We start from the raw sequence: 22,136 nt of genomic DNA on the forward strand, positions 1-22,136 counted from the left end.
GCATATTGTTAAAAATTCTCTCAATTTAGCAAAATCAGGCTTCTTCTTTTCTTCCTGAAAAACTAAGAAAAGGGTAGTTTTTTTTTTTCTACAGGGATTCTTTTAAGGTTTGTTGTTTCAGCATTTTCTTGATTATCAGCTATTATTTCAGTGGTCACCTGAAACTTCTTAACAGTCCCATATTTTTATTCTTAGACTATATAGAGCAACATTTGTGGTCCATTACACTCTGGACATATGAACAACATCTTAATCTAAACCTTTAGAGACCAGAGCACTGACACTAACAGTTTAGAGGTTCAGGAATGAATGCTTTCCAGTCACAATCAGGAGGACTTTGATTATTAATAAAAAGTACTGATGTGGAGGATGGTGTAAAATCTTTTTAATGCTGGATTGTGCTACTGTGGTTATCCTGGATCAGAAGGAGAGGTTGATATCCAGATGTAGAGTTCCAACAGATGCAGTTTATTTTATATTCAGTGTAGTGGTACATGAGGGTTGAGTATTGTGTGGTTTCTGCAAACAGGAGCCAAAAGGAAATTACAAAAAATAAGGAATTTCACAGGCTTCAAACACCCACACTACTGTGCTATTAAGTAGTTACATCACTGCAATTTAGCTGAACATGAATGCAATAAATATATTCTAAACAATTAATAAATGTGCCACAAGAGGGCACTCAGAGCTTAGCTCATATTGGAGCTAAGCTCAGATACAGACGAGAAAAAACTGGTTATGGCTAACTAACCAGATCTAGCAGTGGTGAACAAGCAGAGGAACAGATGTGACTATACTGAGTGACGGCAACATCAGGAACAAGGAACACGAGAACTGGAGAAATATCAAGAGCTGAGAAGATGTGGAGGATAACATCTGTGATGTCTTTATTAAACACTTCACTGCCTTCAGATTCTGACATTTAGATTGAATGAGACAAAGCTTAATTGTGTTTTAAAGCCCTGAAAATTTCATGTTTTCATATGTATTTTACTAATCAAGTTATGAGGGCTAAAAAATGCGTCAGAGATAAGGCGAATTAAAAGGCACCAAGTGTCATGTGTACTCTGAGCTCTGAAACTCTCTGAAACTCTGAAAATAATCACAGTATGATTTTAAAGCTCCCCATTTTCTGTTCAGTCCATTTACCACTGAACAGAAGTTATTATCAGCAGAGTTTAAGTTTAAGTTACGTGTAATTTCAGTGTCACTGAAGCTTCTTTTGTTTGATGGTTGAATATAAAGTGTCTACCCTGTCTACCCAAGTGCTTGTTCACAGCTTGATTGTTGGAGCTTTTTGCTATTGTAGGGTATTAACCTGACAGCATAAAGCACCTCGAAGTCAAACCTACTGTGAAATGTGACTATATAAATAAAAGGGAACTGAATGTGAACACCAGTGCTGTTTCTATATTTAACAGTTGATTCTGGTATTAATACAAGACCTTTGTTTTGAGCAGCAACTTATCCCAACTTATCCATATGACCCTCTGAATGCTACCCAGAATGCACTACATCAGGGTGCCAATTCTTGTAGGGACCATGTTTATCTCCTTAACAACCAAGCTGTTAGCTGCTGTTAACAGTTCGTTGCTTCACTTTGCATATGCAAGGACAACATTTAGCTTGACTTACAGCTGTCAGCGCATCTAAAAGATTCTCAAATGGGTTCAGGTGGGAACTTTGAGATAATCCAATAGGATCATACACAGCATGTAAATACTTGATGTACATTCAGAAATAACATGAAATCATCTTGAGGTGCTCTTTATTGCATCGTAAAGAAAGTAACATTTCAGGCCATTTCCTCCCTCTTATCACTAGGCTTGGCTGGAAACTGCTCCTTACTTCTTTTAAATCTCAGAAATACCATAAACCCAATGACAGCAGTGATGAGAACAATAACAACAACAATCTGAATACTCAGAGTTTCTGCTTTTCCATCATACATGTCTGTAGCTCCTTTTTTCTTCAGCTGCTGTTCCAACAAGGTTTTATCTGTTTCACCTGCAGAGAAAACATCAGCTGTCAGAGTTTTGCTGTTGATCATCCACAGAGTTAGCAGCATGCTATGACTTCACCCATCACATGGTCATCCACCCACTATGTCAAAACTGCACAAAATTATAACTGGCCCAAAAAACTGGGGTGCGATGCAGTTTTCAGGGCGTGTAGACAAACTCACCTGTGACTGTGAGGTTGATGAAGTGACTGATCTCAGTGTGAACTCTTTTACTTCTCACAGGGTTCCTCACAGCTACATGACACTCATACATCCCAGTGTCATTAAACGTGACGTTCTTCAGGATCACAGAAACGTCTCCATCCTTCATCTCTGGGTGCTTCAGCTTCACTCGGCCATGAAAAGATGGATGTTGGTAGTTTTCATAGAAGCGTTTGTTCCTGTAGAAGTAGACGTAGCCGTCTGTGTTCAGGTCAGCTCTGCTCCACTTCAACACCGAGATTCTTTCATCTGTGGAAATCTGACACTGAAGAGTGACGTCCTCTTCAAGCTTCGCCTGCACATCCTGCTGCAGAAAAGAAAAGAATCAATCTTTTTTTCCCCACTGTTAGAACAGGATATTTAAAACTGAACACACCACAGTTGATCCAAAAAAAAGCCTGAAATGATGTCAGAGGAAAAAAGGGCGTTTGTGGTTCCACACATCACAAGTGTGAAAATGTCATGGAAACCTTTTTCTTTTCATCCAGTGCAGGCAGGTTTTTCTTTTTAAATGTCTAAAAGTACACCGAGATATCTTGAACATGATCATTGTGTTTTATTTATTTATTTATTGTATTTATTAATTCACATTTAGCATTTGTGTAAACTAAAAGTACATTTTCAACCTCTGTGGCTGTAAAAACAAGTCAATCCAGAAGCAGTAAAAAATGCAGGACCTCTAATGTTCACTTACAGCTTCAAAAGAGACTGTTCGTATTAACTATTATCTTAGAACAGCAAAATAAGCTGTCTACAGACTTTAAACTGTTTGGGTCTTTGTACCTAATTCCCCCCTTTCTAATAACTCCATATGGATGATGCCGAGGCTAGAAATGAGGAAAACACTTGATTAACGTGGACCTAACAGAGGTGGTTGTACCTGCCCGCAAGGCTTCACCTCAGCTTTTGTCTGTGGTCACGGAGTCCATTTGAACATCTGTGTTAAACATGATCCTATTATTTGAAGTTGTTCAGGAGATATTGTGTTCACAATAAGATAACTCCTCTGACCACAGGTTCCAGCTCAGTGTGAGTCTGTAAAAGTCCTTCACCAGTTTTTTCCAATTGGATTTAAAGCACTCGTGAACGATATTAGCCCAGATAATGAAACATTATCATCAATAAAACACTCCTCTTTGATATTATTTTGTCCTCTGATACCAAGCATGTGATCACAAATGCCTTGTAAGGCTGTCAGATGGTTTTCACCTGAGCACGCATCTGTGATGATGTGTTTGATGTCCAGTCGGTGGTCCCTCTTTGCTTTAAACTACCTCCTGCACAAAAGATAGTGACTGATGTCAGACTGATGTTAATGATTTTCATTTCACACACATTCAGCGACATCCTGAGCTGAACTGAGAGCAGCATTAACAGTTTAAACCTTTGAGGAAATGCTTCTTCTGTGAGATATTTTTCATTTCCAGGTAGTCTTTTAACACGTTTAGACACAGGGATCACATTTTAAACATGAACACAACTAATAATGTTAAAATGATAGTTTAGGAAAAACATGTTTTCTCATATTAGAGTAAGATTTTTAATTATTTAGATCACCACAACTGTGAAAATCCCACGCGTTATCATGAATCACTCTCACATCAACTCATCGTTGCATAGTAAAATCCCCCAATAATAATGGCTATTAGAGTCATGGGACAGATGAGATTTCCTCAGAACCTCTAAAAAACTCCCCATCTTATCACAGTTATGGTTGAAATACACAGTTTACCATGTTAAACACACTTTAAAGAGCAAACTTCTCATATTTGATACAATCCCCTTTGACATCTCGGGGGGCTCTAGAAGCAACAATAAGCCTGCCTTCTTGGTGTTGATTTCAATGACTGACGGGCTGCTACTGAACTCTGTCACAGCGTCGTGCATGGTAAAAATTATCACTTAACAAGTGTCAGAAGTGTCAGACTTGATAACAACACATCTTGCCTAAGCATTAGTGTGAAAATGGATAAAGACAAATGGGCTGTTATAGCTTGCTAACGCATTTTTACCAGGGCCATATTTTGAGGGGGGCATGGACTCGTAAAACTGCTTTCAACATCTTAAATATCTGAACATCTGAGTAAACACTATCCCAGGATGGATGAAGTGGAAGTTGTAATAAACCCATTAAAAATGTATGTTAACCAGACGCTAGACTTTGATGAAAACTCTAAAAAATGAACTTAAAATAATCATGGAAAGGATTTCCACATTTCATCAAATTGGATTAACAGAATTGCATAATGCTAAAAAAAAAATAAAGCAATTTAAAATACGTGGAAATTCTTTCCATGATTGTTATTCGAAGAGTTATTTTTTTGAGTTTCATTGTTAAAGACTTGAGTGAACTGAACTCATTGCCTTAATCAAGATCTATGAAAAGTGACAGGGAAAATACATTTAGTCATGTTTTGAACAATTCAAGTTAATTTTTTTCTCTACATGGAAAAAAATTAATTTAGTTACTCTTTTTAGTTTAGCTTTGAAGTTTGACACGAATTAAAATATAAACATGCTCAGTTTCACTCCATTGCCTGTGTGTGAATGGGTGAATGACTGAATGTAGTGTAAAGCGCTTTGGGGTCCTTAGGGACTGAGTAAAGCGCTATACAAATGCAGGCCATTTACCATTTCACTCACCTATAGATGAAACAATTAGGGATAAATACAGGAAGATTATTAAAGAAGTCATCTAAAGTCTGATAGGTGGACGAACACGGCGGAGCAGCTGCACACTGAGCAGAACAGGAGGAAGACTCTAAAGCAAATGAAAGCGAAGAAGTCACAGGGTTTCAAAGAAGTTATTCAAAGCGACACAGCTGTCACACCTCTATTTACGAGGCTGCTTCACGGAAACGATACCGATTAGCTTGCAACGCAGCGGCTGATCTAGCGCTTAGTAAAGCGCATTTCCCCTGTAAAAAAAAAAAAAAAAGGGGGGGGCAAAAGAAAACACAAGCTACTGAAAAAATCACTGGGAAAACCTAATTGTATTAACCTCAGCAGCTCAATGTGACTGCGCCCGTCATATTTCAGTCCGATCTGTTTAAATACAAGTTTGAAATTAGAGTTGTATGTTGAGCTTCGATGGATGAACGTGTTCGCTTCAGGCCCGGATACATGCTGTGTCCTGTGGAGCGACAACAACAGAAACAAGAAATCCTCAGATTTTGTGTTTTAAATGTTCTGACAGCAGCAGATGTCGCAAACAGCGAGATGGACAAATTCAGTCTTCAGTGGGTAACCATAGTAACTCTTCTGACTTCCAGGTTAAAATCAGCTGTAATCTTCAGTTTCCCTTCTCAGTGTGTTTTAGGCTGTTTGTAGATTCTGTGCTGTACGAACACGGTTTATAACGCTGCTGAACCGTGTCTTACGTTTCTCGCGCACAAAAGCTTCTCGTTAATGCCCAGCAATGCTCTCGCATCTCATTTGCACCACTAATGCATCATGTTTCCTCGTATATTTAAAGGCTTTACTTTGTAGCTCTCTGTCAGCTGTTTTCTGATCATTTCTCTGAGTGAAGTGGGAAACGCTCAAGCGGTCGGTTACGCGCACAAGACAAAAACAAAACGGCCTGTTTTGATCTGAGCGCGCACAGCGAGAAGCAGGAAGTTTTTTTAATTTCCTCACATCGTCTCTGACTGAACGTTTCTGTTTTTGGAGTCAGCAAACAAAAAAGAAAATATATATTTGACCCGCTCCGGAGTTACTCCACATTCTGAGTGGAAATTATGGTTTCCTTAACTGTTTATCTGCAGGCAGGTCTCACATGGTTTACTTATGAGCAAGTTTGGAAATCTAATAAATATGAAGAAATCGCTTATGTTAGTTAACGCTCACCTGCAGACACAGTGAGTCCAGCAGAGACGCTCAGATGTCCGAGCAGCCATTTCCGCTTCAATGTTCCGAGTTTGAGAAATATCCATAGGATGGTGAGATTTCCCCAAAACAGAATATCCCAGTTTAAACCCTGCCGAGGAGTTTAAAGAGAAGTTTTTCAATACAGCTAAAAGTTTCTGAGCGTGAAAACAGGTGCGTTTGTGTTCAGTGGCTGCTTGTCTTTTGAGGAAGGAGAACAGACTGAGGGTGGGGTTATAAACACGTGCTAATAACAAAGGGGCTCAAGTCAATGAGCTAAACGTCTGGATTCAGAGCTGCTCAACAACAAAACCAATCTATCATAAGTCACATTAAAACCATCATAGAAGCTGTTTAGTCGAATCTAAAGGATTCATGCTCAGCTTGAAGTAGATCTCTGACTGTGACCTTCCATCATACTGACAGTGGCCCACACTTGATTGGCTCTAAGCTAAGAAAATGAACATGTCTGCCAAGAAATGTGTGGCTAAGAAAGTGACGTGGAGTCAATCATGAAGCTCAAACAAGATCTGCAGTTACAGTTTAAAGCAGTGGTGTCAAACACAAGGCCTGGGGAGCAGAACCAGCCCACCAACAAGAAGAATTTAGGCCGACTGGAGTTGAAGGAGTGAAAAATTATACAAAACTAAAATATTTCCAGATGTAGATATAAAAAAGAAAACCATCATAAAAAATTGGAAATAAAAAATAGATAGAAAATGTGACTCATCATAAAAAGCAAATGTATTAATCAAATTGTTTAAGTTGGGTAAAGGATTCATGTTTTAGCTTTTTTTTCCAGTGTCTCATTATTTATTACTATTTTCAGAATGTAATTCCTTAAATTAAAAAAGGAAACTATGGCAGGGTGCACTCTACTAGTTAAAAAAACAAAAAACAAAAACTCAAGTGTTCAGTCAGTGGCGTACTGACACCGACACGTGCTTTCCATTCACAGTTAGTATTATTTATTATTAATAAAACACTAGTATCAGCACATCAATAAAAAAATGAAACAGGTTTTTTTTAATTTTACAGTTTATCAGAAGGAAGTAGTGCAGCTTTGTACTGTACACCATAAACTGAACAGTGTAAATGTCAAAGGGCAAACTGAATTAAAAACAGCCATAAACTGTGTTAGCATGGAAAAATACACTATCTGCTCCAGCCTGCAAAATAGCTACACAATCTTAATCTCAACAAACAGTGATGAACACTGTAACACAAGAACATGAGAGTAAATCAACAGAAAGGTCATCTGACAAGTATGCGAGTGGTTGTGCTTTGCTACACTAACATTTGCGCTTCTTTTAAAGTGGAAATGTTTTGGTCATTTCACCCGAGTACTCATATTGTGCCAGAGCTACTTATACCAGAGTAGCTTTGCATGCAGTTCAAAATGAGAAGCCCCTTGGTGTATCCCTTATCAGATAGAATCTACAGTTGTGGTCAAAAGTTTACATACACTTGTAAAGAATATAATATAATGGCTCTACCGAGTGTCCCGTTATTTCTAAAACTCTGATTTTTCTCTGATAGAGTGATTGGAACAGATACTTCTTTGTCACAAAAAACATTCATGAAGTTTGGTTCTTTAATGACTTTATTATGGGTTAACAGAAAAAAGTGATCACATCTGCTGGTTCAAAAATATACATACAGCAGTGCTAATATTTGGTTACATGTCCCTTAGCCATTTTCACTTCAATTAGGCGCTTTTGGTAGCCATCCACAAGCTTCTGGTTGAATCTTTGACCACTCCTCTTGACAGAATTGGTGCAGTTCAGTTAAATTTGATGGCTTTCTGACATGGACTTGTTTCTTCAGCATTGTCCACGTGTTTTCAATGGGGTTTAAGTCAGGACTTTGGGAAGGCCATTCTAAAACCCTTATTCTAGCCTGATTTAGCCATTTCTTTACCACTTTTGATGTGTGTTTGGGGTCATTGTCCTGTTGGAACACCCAACTGCGCCCAAGACCCAACCTTCATGCTGATGATTTTAGGCTATGTTGAAGAATGTGAAGGTAATCCTCCTTCTTCATTGTCCCATTTACTCTCTGTAAATCACCAGTTCCATTGGCAGCAAAACAGCCCCACAGCATAATACTCCCACCACCATGCTTTATTGTAGGCATGGTGTTCTTGGGGTCAAAGGCCTCACCTTTTCTCCTCCAAACATATCGCTGGGCATTGTGGCCAAAAAGCTCGATTTTTGTTTAGTCTGACCACAGAACTTTCCTCCAGAAGGTCTTATCTTTGTCCATGTGATCAGCAGCAAACTTCAGTCGAGCCTTAAGGTGCCGCTTTTGGAGCAAGGGCTTCCTTCTTGCACGGGAGCCTCTCAGTCCATGGAGACGCAAAACACGTTTAACTGTGGACAATGACACCTGTGTTCCAGCAGCTTCTAATTCTTGGCAGATCTGCCTTTTGGTGATTCTTGGTTGACTCTTTACCCTCCTGACCAATTTTCTCTCAGCAGCAGGTGATAGCTTGCGTTCTCTTCCTGATCTTGGCAGTGACGAAACAGTGCCATGCACTTTATACTTACAAACAATTGTTTGCACTGTTGCTCTTGGGACATGCAGCTGCTTTGAAATGGCCCCAAGTGACTTTCCTGACTTGTTCAAGTCAATAATTCACTTTTTCAGATCCATGCTGAGCTCCTTTGACTTTCCCATTGTAGCATTTGTGGGCGTTTGTATCCAATGAGCCCTATTTAACTGGTCTAAGAGAAGTCACCAGCTGTCGTCACTCATAATCACTCACAAGAAGTTAAGAGGCCATGCTACGAAGCTCAGTTCACTGACAACTTTCTAAGTCACCAAAATTGCTAATTCATGTTGCTGTATGTATATTTTTGACCCAGCAGATGTGATCACTTTTTTCTGTTAACCCATAATAGAGTCATTAAAGAACCAAACTTCATGAATGTTTTTTGTGACAAAGAAGTATCTGTTCCAATCACTCTATCAGAGGAAAATCAGAGTTTTAGAAATAATGGGACACTCGGTAGAGCCATTATGTTATATTGTTTACAAGTGTATGTAAACTTTTGACCACAACTGTATCTGAAATGAGCTGTTTAACTCCTCCCTCTTCAGCATAACTTTCTTCTGATTGGCTGAAAGAGTTAAAAAGCAGGTAGGCGGGGCTTCTGCACTGCAGGAGCTTTGTGCACTCACACCAGTATCTGTGAAGAAAGACGAACTTACCACTGATGAAGAGATGAAAAAGTTAACAACAATTTTTAAACAGTACAAAAAACTGGATAACTGAAGGGAAGTGGTGCTGTTCAACTAAAGAAATGAATACTGAAAATATCTGTTGTATCTGAGCAAAAACACAGAGGAGGTTGACCCTTAGCAACTTGAAAAGATTACACACTCTAAATGTGGTTAAGAAAAAAACAAACATGCAGCTGTGCGTACAGACATAAAGATAGAAACTTTAAAATCCAGCAAACAATAAGCTAATGCTCTTCTCTTATCACATTTCAACCCGTAAATGACAAAACAAACACTAAATCACAAAGAAGATGAGCTTGTTGTCCTCAGTGTCATGTTTGCACTTTTCTCCGTCTCCTTTTTGTCCTTTTGTAAAAGTCTCCATATTTTTACTGTTTAAATATGCAGTTATAGTGTCAACATTTAAAAACTATATTGTGTTTTTCAAAAATGTCCTCATTTACTGAAGTCATACATGAGGAAACTGGTGATGTCATCTTCTCCAGCTTCTTCTGGTAAGCTGGTTCCATACAAGCAATGATAAAACCACAACACAGACTGATGCAACAGTCAACAACACGGTGAGAAGAATAGAGTCTCCAGAAGGTTTGGTGGTGTGTTTCTCTAAAATAAAGCAAACACAGTCATTAAGTTGTCGTCACATTGTGAATGTTGAAACCTGCAGAAACACAGACAGGTGAGTGCGTCACCTGTGACAGTGATCCAGCTGGATGGAGACTCTCCATGACCGCTGATGTCACACTTGTAGAGGCCTTCATCAGACCTGGAAACATGCTGGATGGTCATGTGACCTGTAGGCTGCTTCCTGATGAGGGAGCCATCTTTATAGAAAGCAGCTGGGAGGTTGGAGGGAGTGGTCTCTGTTTCACAGAGCAGAGTGACGTCATCTCCCTCCATCACAGGGAGGACAGGACTCTGCAGGATCACTGATCCACCTCAACACAGAGACAAACTACAGCATTTCATCCATTTACACACAGCTTCATCAACACTAACTCCACACACTCAGCTTACCAGTGACTGTCAGCTTAACCATGTTTTATATATATATATATATATATATATATATATATATATATATATATATATATATATATGATTGGAGCAGAATTGTCTGAAGCGTTTGGTTTCTATAAGCTCTAAAAAGTTGAGTTTTCAATTGAAAAAGAGGTTAAAAAATGCTCTTGTGCCCTTTCACATGATCTATTACTCTATATGGGTTATTTATTTTTTTGTGAAGGTCAGCTTTGACCCTGGGTCTTAGAAATGAAGGGTCAAGTTCAAGTGCTTAGTCAGGCTAAGTAAAGCCTAGTATGTTGTTCACAAGTTTGAAGAAGATCTATAAACAGTTGTGGGTAATATGCATTTTTTGATGATTTCCCCACGTGGTGTGACCTTGACCTGATTTCCCCAAAATTAAATCAGCTCGAGCTGTTATTGGTATCTACCATTTTTATCTACCATTTGAAAAAGGCATCCTGAAAACTTTGGACACTAGACTGCTAACAAACATACAGACAATCAAACAGAATCAATTACATGCTTCCTCCCTTCAGGCAAAGAACTACAACATTTCATCCATTTACACATAGCTTCATGAACAGTAATGTTGGTTTTACGGTCCCACACATGCACAATTGTGGTTGGGTTTTTTCCCATCCCAGGTGTGTTCCAGTGCAGTACTCCAAGATCCTGACTGGAAATCACTGGAAGCAGATTATGTGAGCAGTTGAATGTGGGCCGGAATAGAGCGAGGATCGAATCAGAACAGGAGGATGGGGAAAAAGTGAAAAAAAAAATAGTATGAAAAACACAGTCAACACTTTTCATTATTTTAACCCTTTTTTCACTTCAGCTCTTTCTGTGTTTGAACGTCGATCTTCCCCGTGGGCTGACAGACCATCACTACTACAAGCAAGACTGGCCCACAGACTATACTTTGGTATACTGCCTCCATCTGGCAACAGAGCTCATTGCAGGGAGAGACAGGCCATCCCTGAATTGGAGCGGACAGTGAACATGCTTGACCATAAAAGAAGCTTAACTCCACACACTCAACTTACCAGTGACTCTCAGGGTGAGGGTGCTGCTGGTTTCTCCCTCTCTGAACTCGCACCAGTAATCTCCACTGTCCTGTGTTAAGATATAGGTGATCTTGCAGGCAGAAGCAGTTGCTTGCCCCCACCCATCTCCACACGGAGTCATTCGCTTTTTACTAGTGTTTCTCCTCAGAGTCCATCCAGCAGAGCTGTGGTCCTCCACGCAGCGCAGAGACAGAAAGTCTCCTTCAAACAGCTGGAGGCTGCTGGGACTCACAGTCAGACGAGCTGTGAGGGCTAAAGTGAAAAACAAGGAATCATTTTGATACCAAAAACCATCTGGTCTTTTTTTTTTTAAATCAGTCTTCTCACATAAGTGAGATACTTGTGCAACTTAGGTGAGATGAAGCCCGGAGAATAAAAGAGCAGACTAACATGCAAGTTTCTCACATGATGGTTTGAAGAGGATTCATGACGAAAATATTCAAATCTAAATCTGAATCTGTAACCCATGTGATGTGTAATCACTATCTGTTTATACACCTCTGTCCATTTATTTCCATTCCTTCACCCCTAACCTGTGGCAGCAGATGGCTGCTCCACCCAGTCTGAAGCTTTTTCCTGTTAAAGGGGAGTTTTTCCTTCCCACTATCGCCAAGTGCTTGTTCAGAGGGGATCGTCTGACTGTTGGGTGTTTTTTTTCTAACACTGTACGGTCTGTATCCTACAACACGAAGCCTCTTGAGGCAACTGCTGTTGTGATTTGGCGCCATATTAATACAAAAGATGATTTATCTCAGTTCATACACCAACATGAGTCTGTATCAAACCACAGGACTACAATTACAAATCTTAGAAATAGATTTGTTGTAATTTGTTGTACTGCTGTCAGTGTGGTAAAAGCACAGCACTAAAAAAACCAACTGCTGCTCTCTGTACCCTGTACTTGTCTATACAGCTATCCCTAACATCCTCCCTCTGAAACCCTCTGCTTGTCCTCCTTCCCTCCACCCATCAGTCTTTTCTGTGGTCTTCCTCTTTTCCTCCTGCCTGGCAGCTCCATATTTATGATTCTTTGTCCTGTATATCCATTATCCCTCCTCTGCATATGCACAAAACACCTCAACCTTATATTTTTCAGTGCGACCAGTTAGAAAAGATGCAAAATAAAGAAAATAAAAGTAAAATGCAGATGTACTGATCTATCAATACGAATGGAAACATATGGACTCCTCTACATGTAGTAGCAGGTTGTATGCAACACAACCGTGTGCGTGTATGTTTTATTTGTCTTGCTCTAAGCTCATAGTGGAAGAAATTGACCGCATGCTGTGAGTGTTTTCACCCGTGGTGGGGCGGGGCTAACACGGTGGGCAGGGAGAGAGTTTGTTGTTGTTACACATCAGAAACATAGCTAATGGTTTCTGTGCTATATTTTTTCCACTGAATGAACAACAACAACAAAAAGCCCGCTGCTGTCGAGAGCTCATAGGTTTAGACTAAGCTTGTGAACAACCTGTTCTCATCCTCATTTCGTGTTTGTGGAAGCAGCTGGTGAGGCTCATGTATGCACATGGATTTGTTGTCTGTTCCCAGACAAACATCAGCGAGACGGGTCTGTCTCTCCCAACTCGTCTTTACACTGTTAGCACCATCCTTTACTAACCTGTGAGAGATAAAAGTCAAACACTGAAACTTATTTAGGTCACCTACACCAATCCATTAATTAACTTCCTTTATGATAGACCATTATCTCTGTATCCTCAACACCATCAGTCAGGCCACGGACTTCACAGAGATCACCATCATCTCCTGAATTAAGTCGCTTAATTAACTCCTTGAGTCGCCTCAAGGTGCTTTATATTGTAAGGTAGACCCTACAATAATACATGCAGCTAAAAACTAACCAATCATAGGAATTACAGAAACAAAAACATGCAGGATCTCTGATATGTGCCACAAACCAATTATATTACATATTTAAAAAAAAACTTCCATCACTTCCTTATAAACTTTTGTCTTTTTAGTGCTTTACTCACCACAAATCAGAATCAAAATCAGGAGGAATCTGAAAGAATCCATGAATGACGAGTGCAGAGTGACTGCAGAAGGAAACCAGCTTTACATTCGACACTGACAAGTGTTTATACAAGGAGGCAGCGTCATTTAAAGGAAGGGTTTGTGGTTCTCAGAATCGAGACCAGAAGCAGACAAAGGGATCACACGCTTATTCAAAAGTAAATAAATGTAAAGATCCTTGTGACCAGTGTGATTATTTAACTAGATTAACATCTCTGGCCTCAAAACAGAGCACACATGCACCGCCACAGCACGACACAGAGCATAAAGCAGGAATATCACAGGATGTCAAAATAAAGCTGCTCGATGTTCCAACAGTTCCCTTATCTTTTATTGACATAAGACATTTGAAATGTGTCATATAAAATGTAAGGAATGTGAAATAAGATATAAGGAACATGAGATATAATATAGTAGCATAGCACAAACATCTGATAATACTACAAAATCATTAGGACTTATATTGTATTATATTGTAAACACTGAGAACAGATATAAAACATCAGAAATATGATATTTTTAAAAAAAGAATAGAAAAAAAATGAGAACAAGCTCTGTATATCAGTAAAGTTTATTTCATTCAAACGAGCCATGTGTCCATATAATCAAGGCTGTTGTACTGATATTTACACTGTGCTTGTAGAGTCAAAGCACATATTAAAACAAATATGTAGGACTGCTTTATTCCATTTGAGCAAATACTGTAAAATTAATCTCTAAAATATCTAACATCAAAAATCTTAATCACCTCATACTACCATGTCACTCCATCCCAAACTGCAGGCTTACCTGCTGGGAGGCAGAGCCTTCAGTTTTCAGGCCCCTCTTATATGGAACCAGCTTCCAGTTTGGATTCAGGAGACAGACACTATCTCTACTTTTAAGATTAGGCTTAAAACTTTCCTTTTTGCTAAAGCATATAGTTAGGGCTGGACCAGGTGACCCTGAATCCTCCCTTAGTTATGCTGCAATAGACGTAGGTTGCCAGGGAATTTCCCATGATGCATTGTGTTTTTCCTTTCCAGTCACCTTTCTCACTCACTATGTGTTAATAGACCTCTCTGCACCGTCGCAGCAGATGGCCCCGCCCCTCTCTGAGCCTGGTTCTACCGGAGGTTTCTTCCTGTTAAAAGGGAGTTTTTCCTTCTCACTTTCACCAAAGTGCTTTCTCAGAGGGGATCATATGATTGTTGGGTTATTGTATTATTGCAGGGTCTACCTTACAATATAAAGCACCTTGAGGCGATTGTTGTTGTGATTTGGCACTGTTTTCCTCCTTCACCCACAGAAACTCACATTTCTTTACTTCAACTGCTGCACATCGTTGTACTTCTGCTTGATGAACTCATTTGCTTCTATTTTAGAAAGTTTGGCGCTCAAAGTGCTCATTTAAAAAGCATATTTGCTTTTTTCTGTTGCCGTTGTACCATAAAAGTACACACCAGTAATATAAATTCAACAAAATAAGACTTTTAATGGAAAAGCTAAACCAGACCTACAAAAAATGTAGTTCATGGAAGAGACCAAAAACATCAGCAACATATGGTCTCATCTGTACGTCAGTGTGAGTGTTTTTTTACTGTGTGTGCATTTTGTTTGTTTTGCTATGAGCTGAAGATGTCCACGCAGCCGTCTGTTTCCTCCTCCGTGTGTTTACATCTCTCACAGTGAGAAACGGGAGACGGGCTTTGAGCTGTTTATCCAGTCAGACAAGCCTGACGTCTGACTGCAAATGGAGGGATTTCTCAATTGGCTGAGCATAAACTAAAAACATTGTCTAAGAAACAGTTCACCTTTGAGTGGCCTGAGCATCACCGTCTGAAATAACTTTTTATCTGTGAGCTGTCAAGATAGATCAATAGCTAGGTAGGTGCCACAGGTGCCTGCTGAGGGTCTTATACTTTACTATGCAGGGATATAATAAAACATTAAGTAAAAGCAACTTTAACATTGTGTAAAATTAGAATAACATGTATACATTAAATCTAAGAAAAACAGCTGAAAGGATACAATAATGTAATACAATATTTAAGGTAAATAGTTTGATATAATAGTAAAACACAGATGAGATTGGGACATTATGGCTGGCAGGTGTCACTTGTCACAGAATGAAGAGTTGTTATGCAGCTTCATAGAGAATGGTAGGAATGATTTCCTGAGGTGTTCTTTATGGTAGCGAGGTTAAATCAGTCTGAGGGAGAAGAAGCTCTGCTGCCTCCGCAGTGTGGAGTGGAGCGGGTGGGATCGGTTGTCCACTTCAGTTTAGTGACCTCTGACCCTCAATGAGTCAAACGCCTCTAAATTGTGACCAATGTCGCTTTGAACCTTTTGATCCCTTTGCTGATCCAGCTGGCTTCTCTGGCTCTGATACTCCCCCCCCCCCAGCAGACAGCAGAGCAAACAGCAGTCGCTGCTACAGACTAGTAGATCTCAAAGGGTTGCATTTTTTCAAAGCAGCTATTGGTGCTCATTCATGCACACGGTGCGCTTTGTTATCTAAGCCCTGCCCTGTAGGTTATAACACCCGTGAGATGGCTCTGTCCCAAATTGTGTTGTATCACTGAGCAGATTCACTGCTGGGAAGCATTTAAAAGAAAAAATAGCAAAAACCTATTTTCTAAACTTAACTGTTAAAAGAAAAAGAAAAACCGAAGAAAGAGGAGAAAATAAAGAACAAAGAGACACCCCGGGGTCTGACTAACCTGCAGTTTGTGCCACCACCACCTCCTCTTTTTTACCCTAATGCAGTGTTTATGTATCACCACTGGCACAGCTGGTGAATCGAGGCACAAACACACAGAGAACCACAAATATACTGGAGAGTAAACCACTTAACCTTGGATAGCCTCAAACATTAGTCTCAAAAACGTTAGAAATGTGTATCATATGATCCTTAAACATAAAGTAAGATGTTCAAATGTGCAAAATGGAGACTAATTTCACTCCATAGTAAACACCAACACACCAACATACAGAAATAAAGACAACAGATTAGTCAGAGTCAGGTCTTTTCAGTAGATCACTTTTAAATGTTTAGACAACTCTCTCACTGAACAAAAACACACATATCAAATGTTTTTTAAATAGTTTTCCAAAACCTGTACAAATGGCTCTTGTTTCGAATACAGATGAATATATATATTCATTGACTGTCAACCCGAGAGCTGACATTCAGTTGACATTCAGACGAGCTGTAAGGGCTGAAATCAAACATTAGAACATGTAGGCAGATGTAAAACAACGATTAGTATAGATGATTATTACGAGGTGTTGAAGAGCAGTCAGTGTAACAATAAACATTTGCACAAAAAAGCTGGTCAGCTGCTGTTGGTGTCAAAATATTACAAATATAAGTATAAAAAATGCTGCTATAGTCAATATGATCAATTGCAGTAAAAGGTTGGAGATGTTACCAGCAGGGGGCAGAGAGGGGATGTTTGAGTGCATACATTAAGTTCAGCATGAATCTTAAACAGTCAAGAGTGCAGTAATGCTAGTCTCTGCGTGTGAATACATTATACAGAACAATGTAGGTTAAAACGCATAAAAGGGGAAGAAGTGCAGAGACAGCAGACCTGAGATGAATTTCCTGACATCATTCAGATGAAAGAGGAGAGCCCACTGAGTGTTCGCAGGGTTAGTTTCACAGGGATTAATCATATATACACTAACCTCAGCATCTGAAACACTGAAAATATTTAATATGAACGTCCAGTGAGAAACTTTGGAGGTGGAGTAAAACACTTCAACTTGAATATCCTCAAACATTTCCTGCCTGGAACTGAACCTGAACGCAGTTAAAAACCTACTTCTTACAGGGCTTCAAATCAAATCAAATCAAATCAAATCACTTTTATTGTCACATCACATGTGCAGGTACATTGGTACAGCACATGTGAGTGAAATTCTTGTGTGCGAGCTTCACAAGCAACAGAGTCGTGCAAAATACAATAATGTAAACAAGCAAAATACAAGAATGGCTACATCTGGCTTGTAGTCTGAAACACGCTTGATCTCTGATATATAATATAATATATTAAACGTGCTGGGAGAAGGTCCCTGGACAGACCCAGGACACGTTGGAGAGATTATATCTCTTGGCTGGCCTGGAAACACCTTGATGTTCCCCCCGACAAGCTGGAGGAGGTGGCCGGGCAGAGGGAGGTCTGGGCTTCTCTGCTTAGGATGCTGCCCTTGCATCCTAGGTCATGGGAAAAAATGGATAAACACAGATGCATGGATTCACTGCTTCAATCACCTGCAGAGCCAGAAATCAGAGCCAAAATGCATGTGAGGGAATCGATGAATGACAGCGGCAGACAGGAGTGGCTGCAGTCTGTCTTAAAGCAAGTTTTCACTCAGCTGTCTCCTTAATGAAGGGAGGGAGTGACTCCTGTTACTTAAAGAGAGATTTTACAAAGCGAGAGGAAGCACTTCTTCACCTGTGTGAACACTGGATTAGATCACTGGGAGCAGTTGTTATGGAAGTTAAACCCTCTTCCTATAAGACATCTGCAAGCAACAAAATCACACTTAAAACCAACACAATGACACCGAGACATGATTTGAAATTGTGAAATAAATAAATGTTTACCCAACATGAGTGACCATGCTACCTTCACTATATTAGAGTTCAAACAGCTGTGTGTGCCGTCCAAAATTTTCTCAGTAATCACTATTAACATATTATTATTGAAAATAATGATACTGATTAATCAGACACAAGTCTGAGGAGCAGGTGTCTCTCACATGCATCATCAAGGGTGCAGTATACACAGCTGTCACTGCTTATTGAACAAAAACACACTTATCAAATGTTTAAATGTTCTTTTTTATTCTAGTATACTTCCAAACATGTGACACAAACAGCTGGTGTTTAATATACAGATGACTCGATATTGAAGCAAATTATTTGAACTTTTCTGGAGGAGCCTCGTTATCGGTCTTCAGGATATCCACGAACAGCATCAGGATGCAGGTCCAGATGTTTCTGCTGTGATGTGAAAATGCTCTCACTTTCCTCGCAGGTTAAATATGTGGTGGTTAGCACTGTTGCCTCACAGAAGGAAGGTCGTGCATTTAACTTCACCATCATGCCACGGCCTCTCTGTGTGGAGTTTGCATGTGTCTGTGTGGGTTCTCTCTGGGCACTCTGGCTCCCTCCCCTGGTCTAAAGACATGCAGTTAGTGGAGTTAGGTCAACTGGTGAATCTAAATTACCCATAGGTGTAAATAGTTGTCTGTCTCTGTGTTGGCACTGTGACAGACTGGCAAGGGTGTACCCCGCCTCCCACCCTGGTGGCTGGGATAGGCTGCAGCCATCCTTACAATCCTGACAAGGATGAGTGGAAGAGAATGGATGGATGGATTAAAATATGTTTATGTGAGATTTAATTCATCTGAATTTTCAGTTTATGAAGATTAACTTTGATCTTGGTGAAACAGATTTGCCCTGGAAAAAATGAAACACTGGAATAAACCTGAGAGCTGAGGGTGGGGGATCCCCATGGTGTTGGTTTTGCACACAGAAAAGCACAGGCGTCGAACTCCAGGAGTCGAGGGCTGATGTCTTGCAGGTTTTAGATCTCACCCTGGGTTAACACACCTGATTCAAAGGATTAGTTCATTACTAGGCCTGTGGAGAACTTAAAGACTGTGTTGGATCAAGAACACATCTAAAACGTGCAGGACACTGGTCCTCGAGCCCTGGAGTTCCCCACCCCTGCAGAAAACAGTCAAAGAGCAGGGGTGGGGAACTCCAGTGTGTTTTGAGGGCTTTATGTGATATATTTAGGCAAAATTTGCTTTTAACCTGGTAAATGGAGGTTTTGTTGGAAGTGGCTGTGTAGTTGTGAATTTGTGTAGAAAGTTTTAGGAGACATCATTTTAAGAAACGAGTCTCTGCAATCGAGAGAAACAGTAATAATAATGTCATTGATAAAAATGTCCTCATAGACGGTGAAAATGCATGATGACACTGGTGATGTTGTCTCATCCAGCTCCTTCTTGTTTATCTGAAACAAACCACAATTTTTTAAAAAAATTTTAAGAAATTAAATATTGAAGAAAATTTTGAACTGTGGTAAATATAAAGTTTAAAACGACGTAAAATCCGGAAGTCTGAATCTCACCTTTGAGTTTCCTGTAATCGTGTCATCTCAGCATCGCAGCACAGGCTGATGCAACAGTCAGCAAGACAGGAAGAAGACCAGGGACGAATGATGCAGAGGACGATGTAAGTGAAAGTCCAGATGTAGGTGGAAGTGTGTATGTAGGGGGAGGTGTGGATGTAGGGGGAGGTGTGGATGTAGGTGGAGGTGTGGTGGTGTGTTCCCCTAAAATAAAGCAAACACAGTCATTAAGTTGTCGTCACATTGTGAATGTTGAAAGCTGCAGAAACACAGACAGGTGAGTGTGTCACCTGTGACAGTGATCCAGCTGGATGGAGACTCTCCATGACCGCTGATGTCACACTTGTAGAGGCCTTCATCAGACCTGGAAACATGCTGGATGGTCATGTGACCTGTAGGCTCCTCCCTGATGAGGGAGCCATCTTTATAGAAAGCAGCTGGGAGGTTGGAGGGAGTGGTCTTTGTTTTACAGAGCAGAGTGACGTCATCTCCCTCCATCACAGGGAGGACAGGACTCTGCAGGATCACTGATCCACCTCAACACAGAGACAAACTACAGCATTTCATCCATTTACACACAGCTTCATCAACACTAACTCCACACACTCAGCTTACCAGCGACTGTCAGGTTAACCATGTTACTGATGGCACCCTCTCTGGACTCACACCAGTAAACTCCACTGTCCAGTAGAACGATGTGGCTGATGACGCAGGAAGAACCATCTAATCTTCCAAACTCATCTCCACACTGACTCCTTGTTTCTCTGCTTGTGTTCCTCCTCAGAGTCCATCCAGCAGAGCTGTCGTCCTCCTCACAGCTCAGAGACACAAAATCATCTTTAAACAGCTGAGAGCTGCTGGGACTCACAGTCAGACGAGCTGTGGCAGCTGAAATGAAACCACAGAACATGTGGGCAGAAGTCGTTTCAACAGGCTGTAGAAGAGCACGCATTGTAGGAATGAACATCTGCTCAAAAAATCTTAACCTGCAGTAAAACAAACTGAAAATAATCACTAAGCACATTTAATGTAAACTTTAATCCACACTCAGCAACAACTTCTCTCCCAGCAGAGATTTAACACAACATTCAATTAGTAATGATTTATCTGACGGTAAAGGTGTTAGCTACAGAGGTAAGAGGTAAAGAAAGAAATGAACTCTTTATGGCAAAGAACAAAAACAACACAAGCAACATAATGACTCATCTACACGTCAGAACGTGTGTGTTTGTCCACACACATACACAGTTCTGTTTCCTCCCCTCTCTGTTTGCATTTCTGAAGGTGGGCACTGAGAAACTCTGGAGGCGTGCTGCAATCCGCTGATCCAATCAGTCAGTCAGTGTTTCATGTTTCCTCTGTTATTTTTATTCCACCGGATGAATGGAAACAAGCCACCATTTGGCTGGTCTGAGCCCACTCCTGCCTACATCTACCAACTGTATATAAAAGATGGATACTATGCAAAACTCTTGAGTCATCCCTCATTTCTTTATATTTTACTTCCAATTTACTTTCTTAGAATTTGTTAAAGTGGTCTTCTGAAAAATGGCTTTCAAAGTGTTTCTTTGGACACCTGCTGATTTTCCATTTATTTTCAGTCCAGTCCTTTTACCTGACCATTTTCAGTCAGATGCTCTTTTTCTTTTTCTTTTCTTTTTTTTTTAACCACTTAACACTGATCTATGAATCATTCAAGCATAACGAGCCACCTGACTGAAGGGATGAATTAATATTATATTAATATTCTTAGACAATATTTTATTCTACTAAAAATTCCAAATGTAACAGTTTCATAGACATAAAATAGGATTTTGCAATGACGCAGAGCGAAACTGGACCAACGGAGGACAAAAAAAGAAGCAGCCTAAAAAAACTGTTTGCAGGAGATGAACAGTGTCTGAATATCATATAGTTAGTAAATGTGAGCAGTAAAGAAAAGATGCAGAAAAGATCTGATACAGGACCTCAGCAATTCATCTGGCCCTTTAGTTCATCTAAATCAATAAATCAGCAGAAAAAGCCAAACAGGCTAATAAAGGTCTGGGTATTCTGTAACTTATGCCACCACCAACACCTCTTTAACATCCTAAGGCCGTCTTTCTTCAAAGCACTGCTATTACAGTTACTTTAACAGTAACAGATACTGTACCTGCTATAGTAAACATTCACCCTTTACTCAGACAAACAGAGCATTAAAAGACTGCCCACATATTGACTTTTGTCTTTAATCCTGGCATGCATGAATTATGACAACCTCAATCAGGATTTTTTTCATAAGTATTTTTATTCATCTTTAGGCATAAAAAAGGTGCACAACTGATGTGTATGGAAAAACACATCAGTGTCCACTGCAGTGGTTTATGTGCAAGTATACTATCAACACTGGCACAAATACAAGAAAACAGCCTTTGAATAGCTGTCCACTGTAGTGACCGCTATGCATGAAAAGGCTAACCGCTTCACTCACCTGAATACCCAGAAATCAGAGTCAAAATCAGGATGAATATCAGAGAATCCATGAAGGACAGGAGCAAAGATGGTCCACCGTGA

At 40.0% G+C, this 22,136-nt stretch overlaps 2 protein-coding genes across 6 annotated transcripts; both read right to left on the reverse strand.

Annotated features, from left to right (window-relative positions):
* Positions 1-447: 447 nt before the first annotated feature.
* LOC146713314 (uncharacterized) lies at positions 448-6,289 on the reverse strand. Of its 5 annotated transcripts, XM_085446743.1 has the most exons (5): positions 5,226-5,532; positions 4,868-4,985; positions 3,434-3,501; positions 2,186-2,531; positions 448-2,007 (listed from the first exon to the last, which is right to left on the reverse strand). In XM_085446743.1, exons 2-5 carry the CDS (start codon positions 4,917-4,919, stop codon positions 1,796-1,798), a joined length of 678 nt encoding a protein of 225 aa, XP_085302869.1. In that variant the 5' UTR covers positions 4,920-4,985; positions 5,226-5,532; the 3' UTR covers positions 448-1,795. The 5 variants fall into 5 exon arrangements, with proteins under 5 accessions (XP_085302869.1, XP_085302885.1, XP_085302889.1 ...); XM_085446759.1 differs by lacking the exons at positions 4,868-4,985; positions 5,226-5,532 and adding an exon at positions 6,071-6,289; XM_085446763.1 differs by lacking the exon at positions 4,868-4,985.
* Positions 6,290-19,206: 12,917 nt separating this feature from the next.
* Positions 19,207-22,122, reverse strand: LOC146713315 (Fc receptor-like protein 5). The gene is made up of 5 exons (XM_085447100.1): positions 22,054-22,122; positions 20,199-20,471; positions 19,874-20,119; positions 19,584-19,787; positions 19,207-19,466 (listed from the first exon to the last, which is right to left on the reverse strand). Exons 1-4 carry the CDS (start codon positions 22,103-22,105, stop codon positions 19,606-19,608), a joined length of 753 nt encoding a protein of 250 aa, XP_085303226.1. The 5' UTR covers positions 22,106-22,122; the 3' UTR covers positions 19,207-19,466; positions 19,584-19,605.
* Positions 22,123-22,136: the final 14 nt, after the last annotated feature.

This window comes from Copadichromis virginalis, linkage group LG3 (genome assembly GCF_057382275.1).
Source record: "Copadichromis virginalis isolate Kocher_CV1m ecotype Utaka linkage group LG3, C_Virginalis_male_GT1.1, whole genome shotgun sequence".
NCBI classification, from domain to species: Eukaryota; Metazoa; Chordata; class Actinopteri; order Cichliformes; family Cichlidae; genus Copadichromis; species Copadichromis virginalis.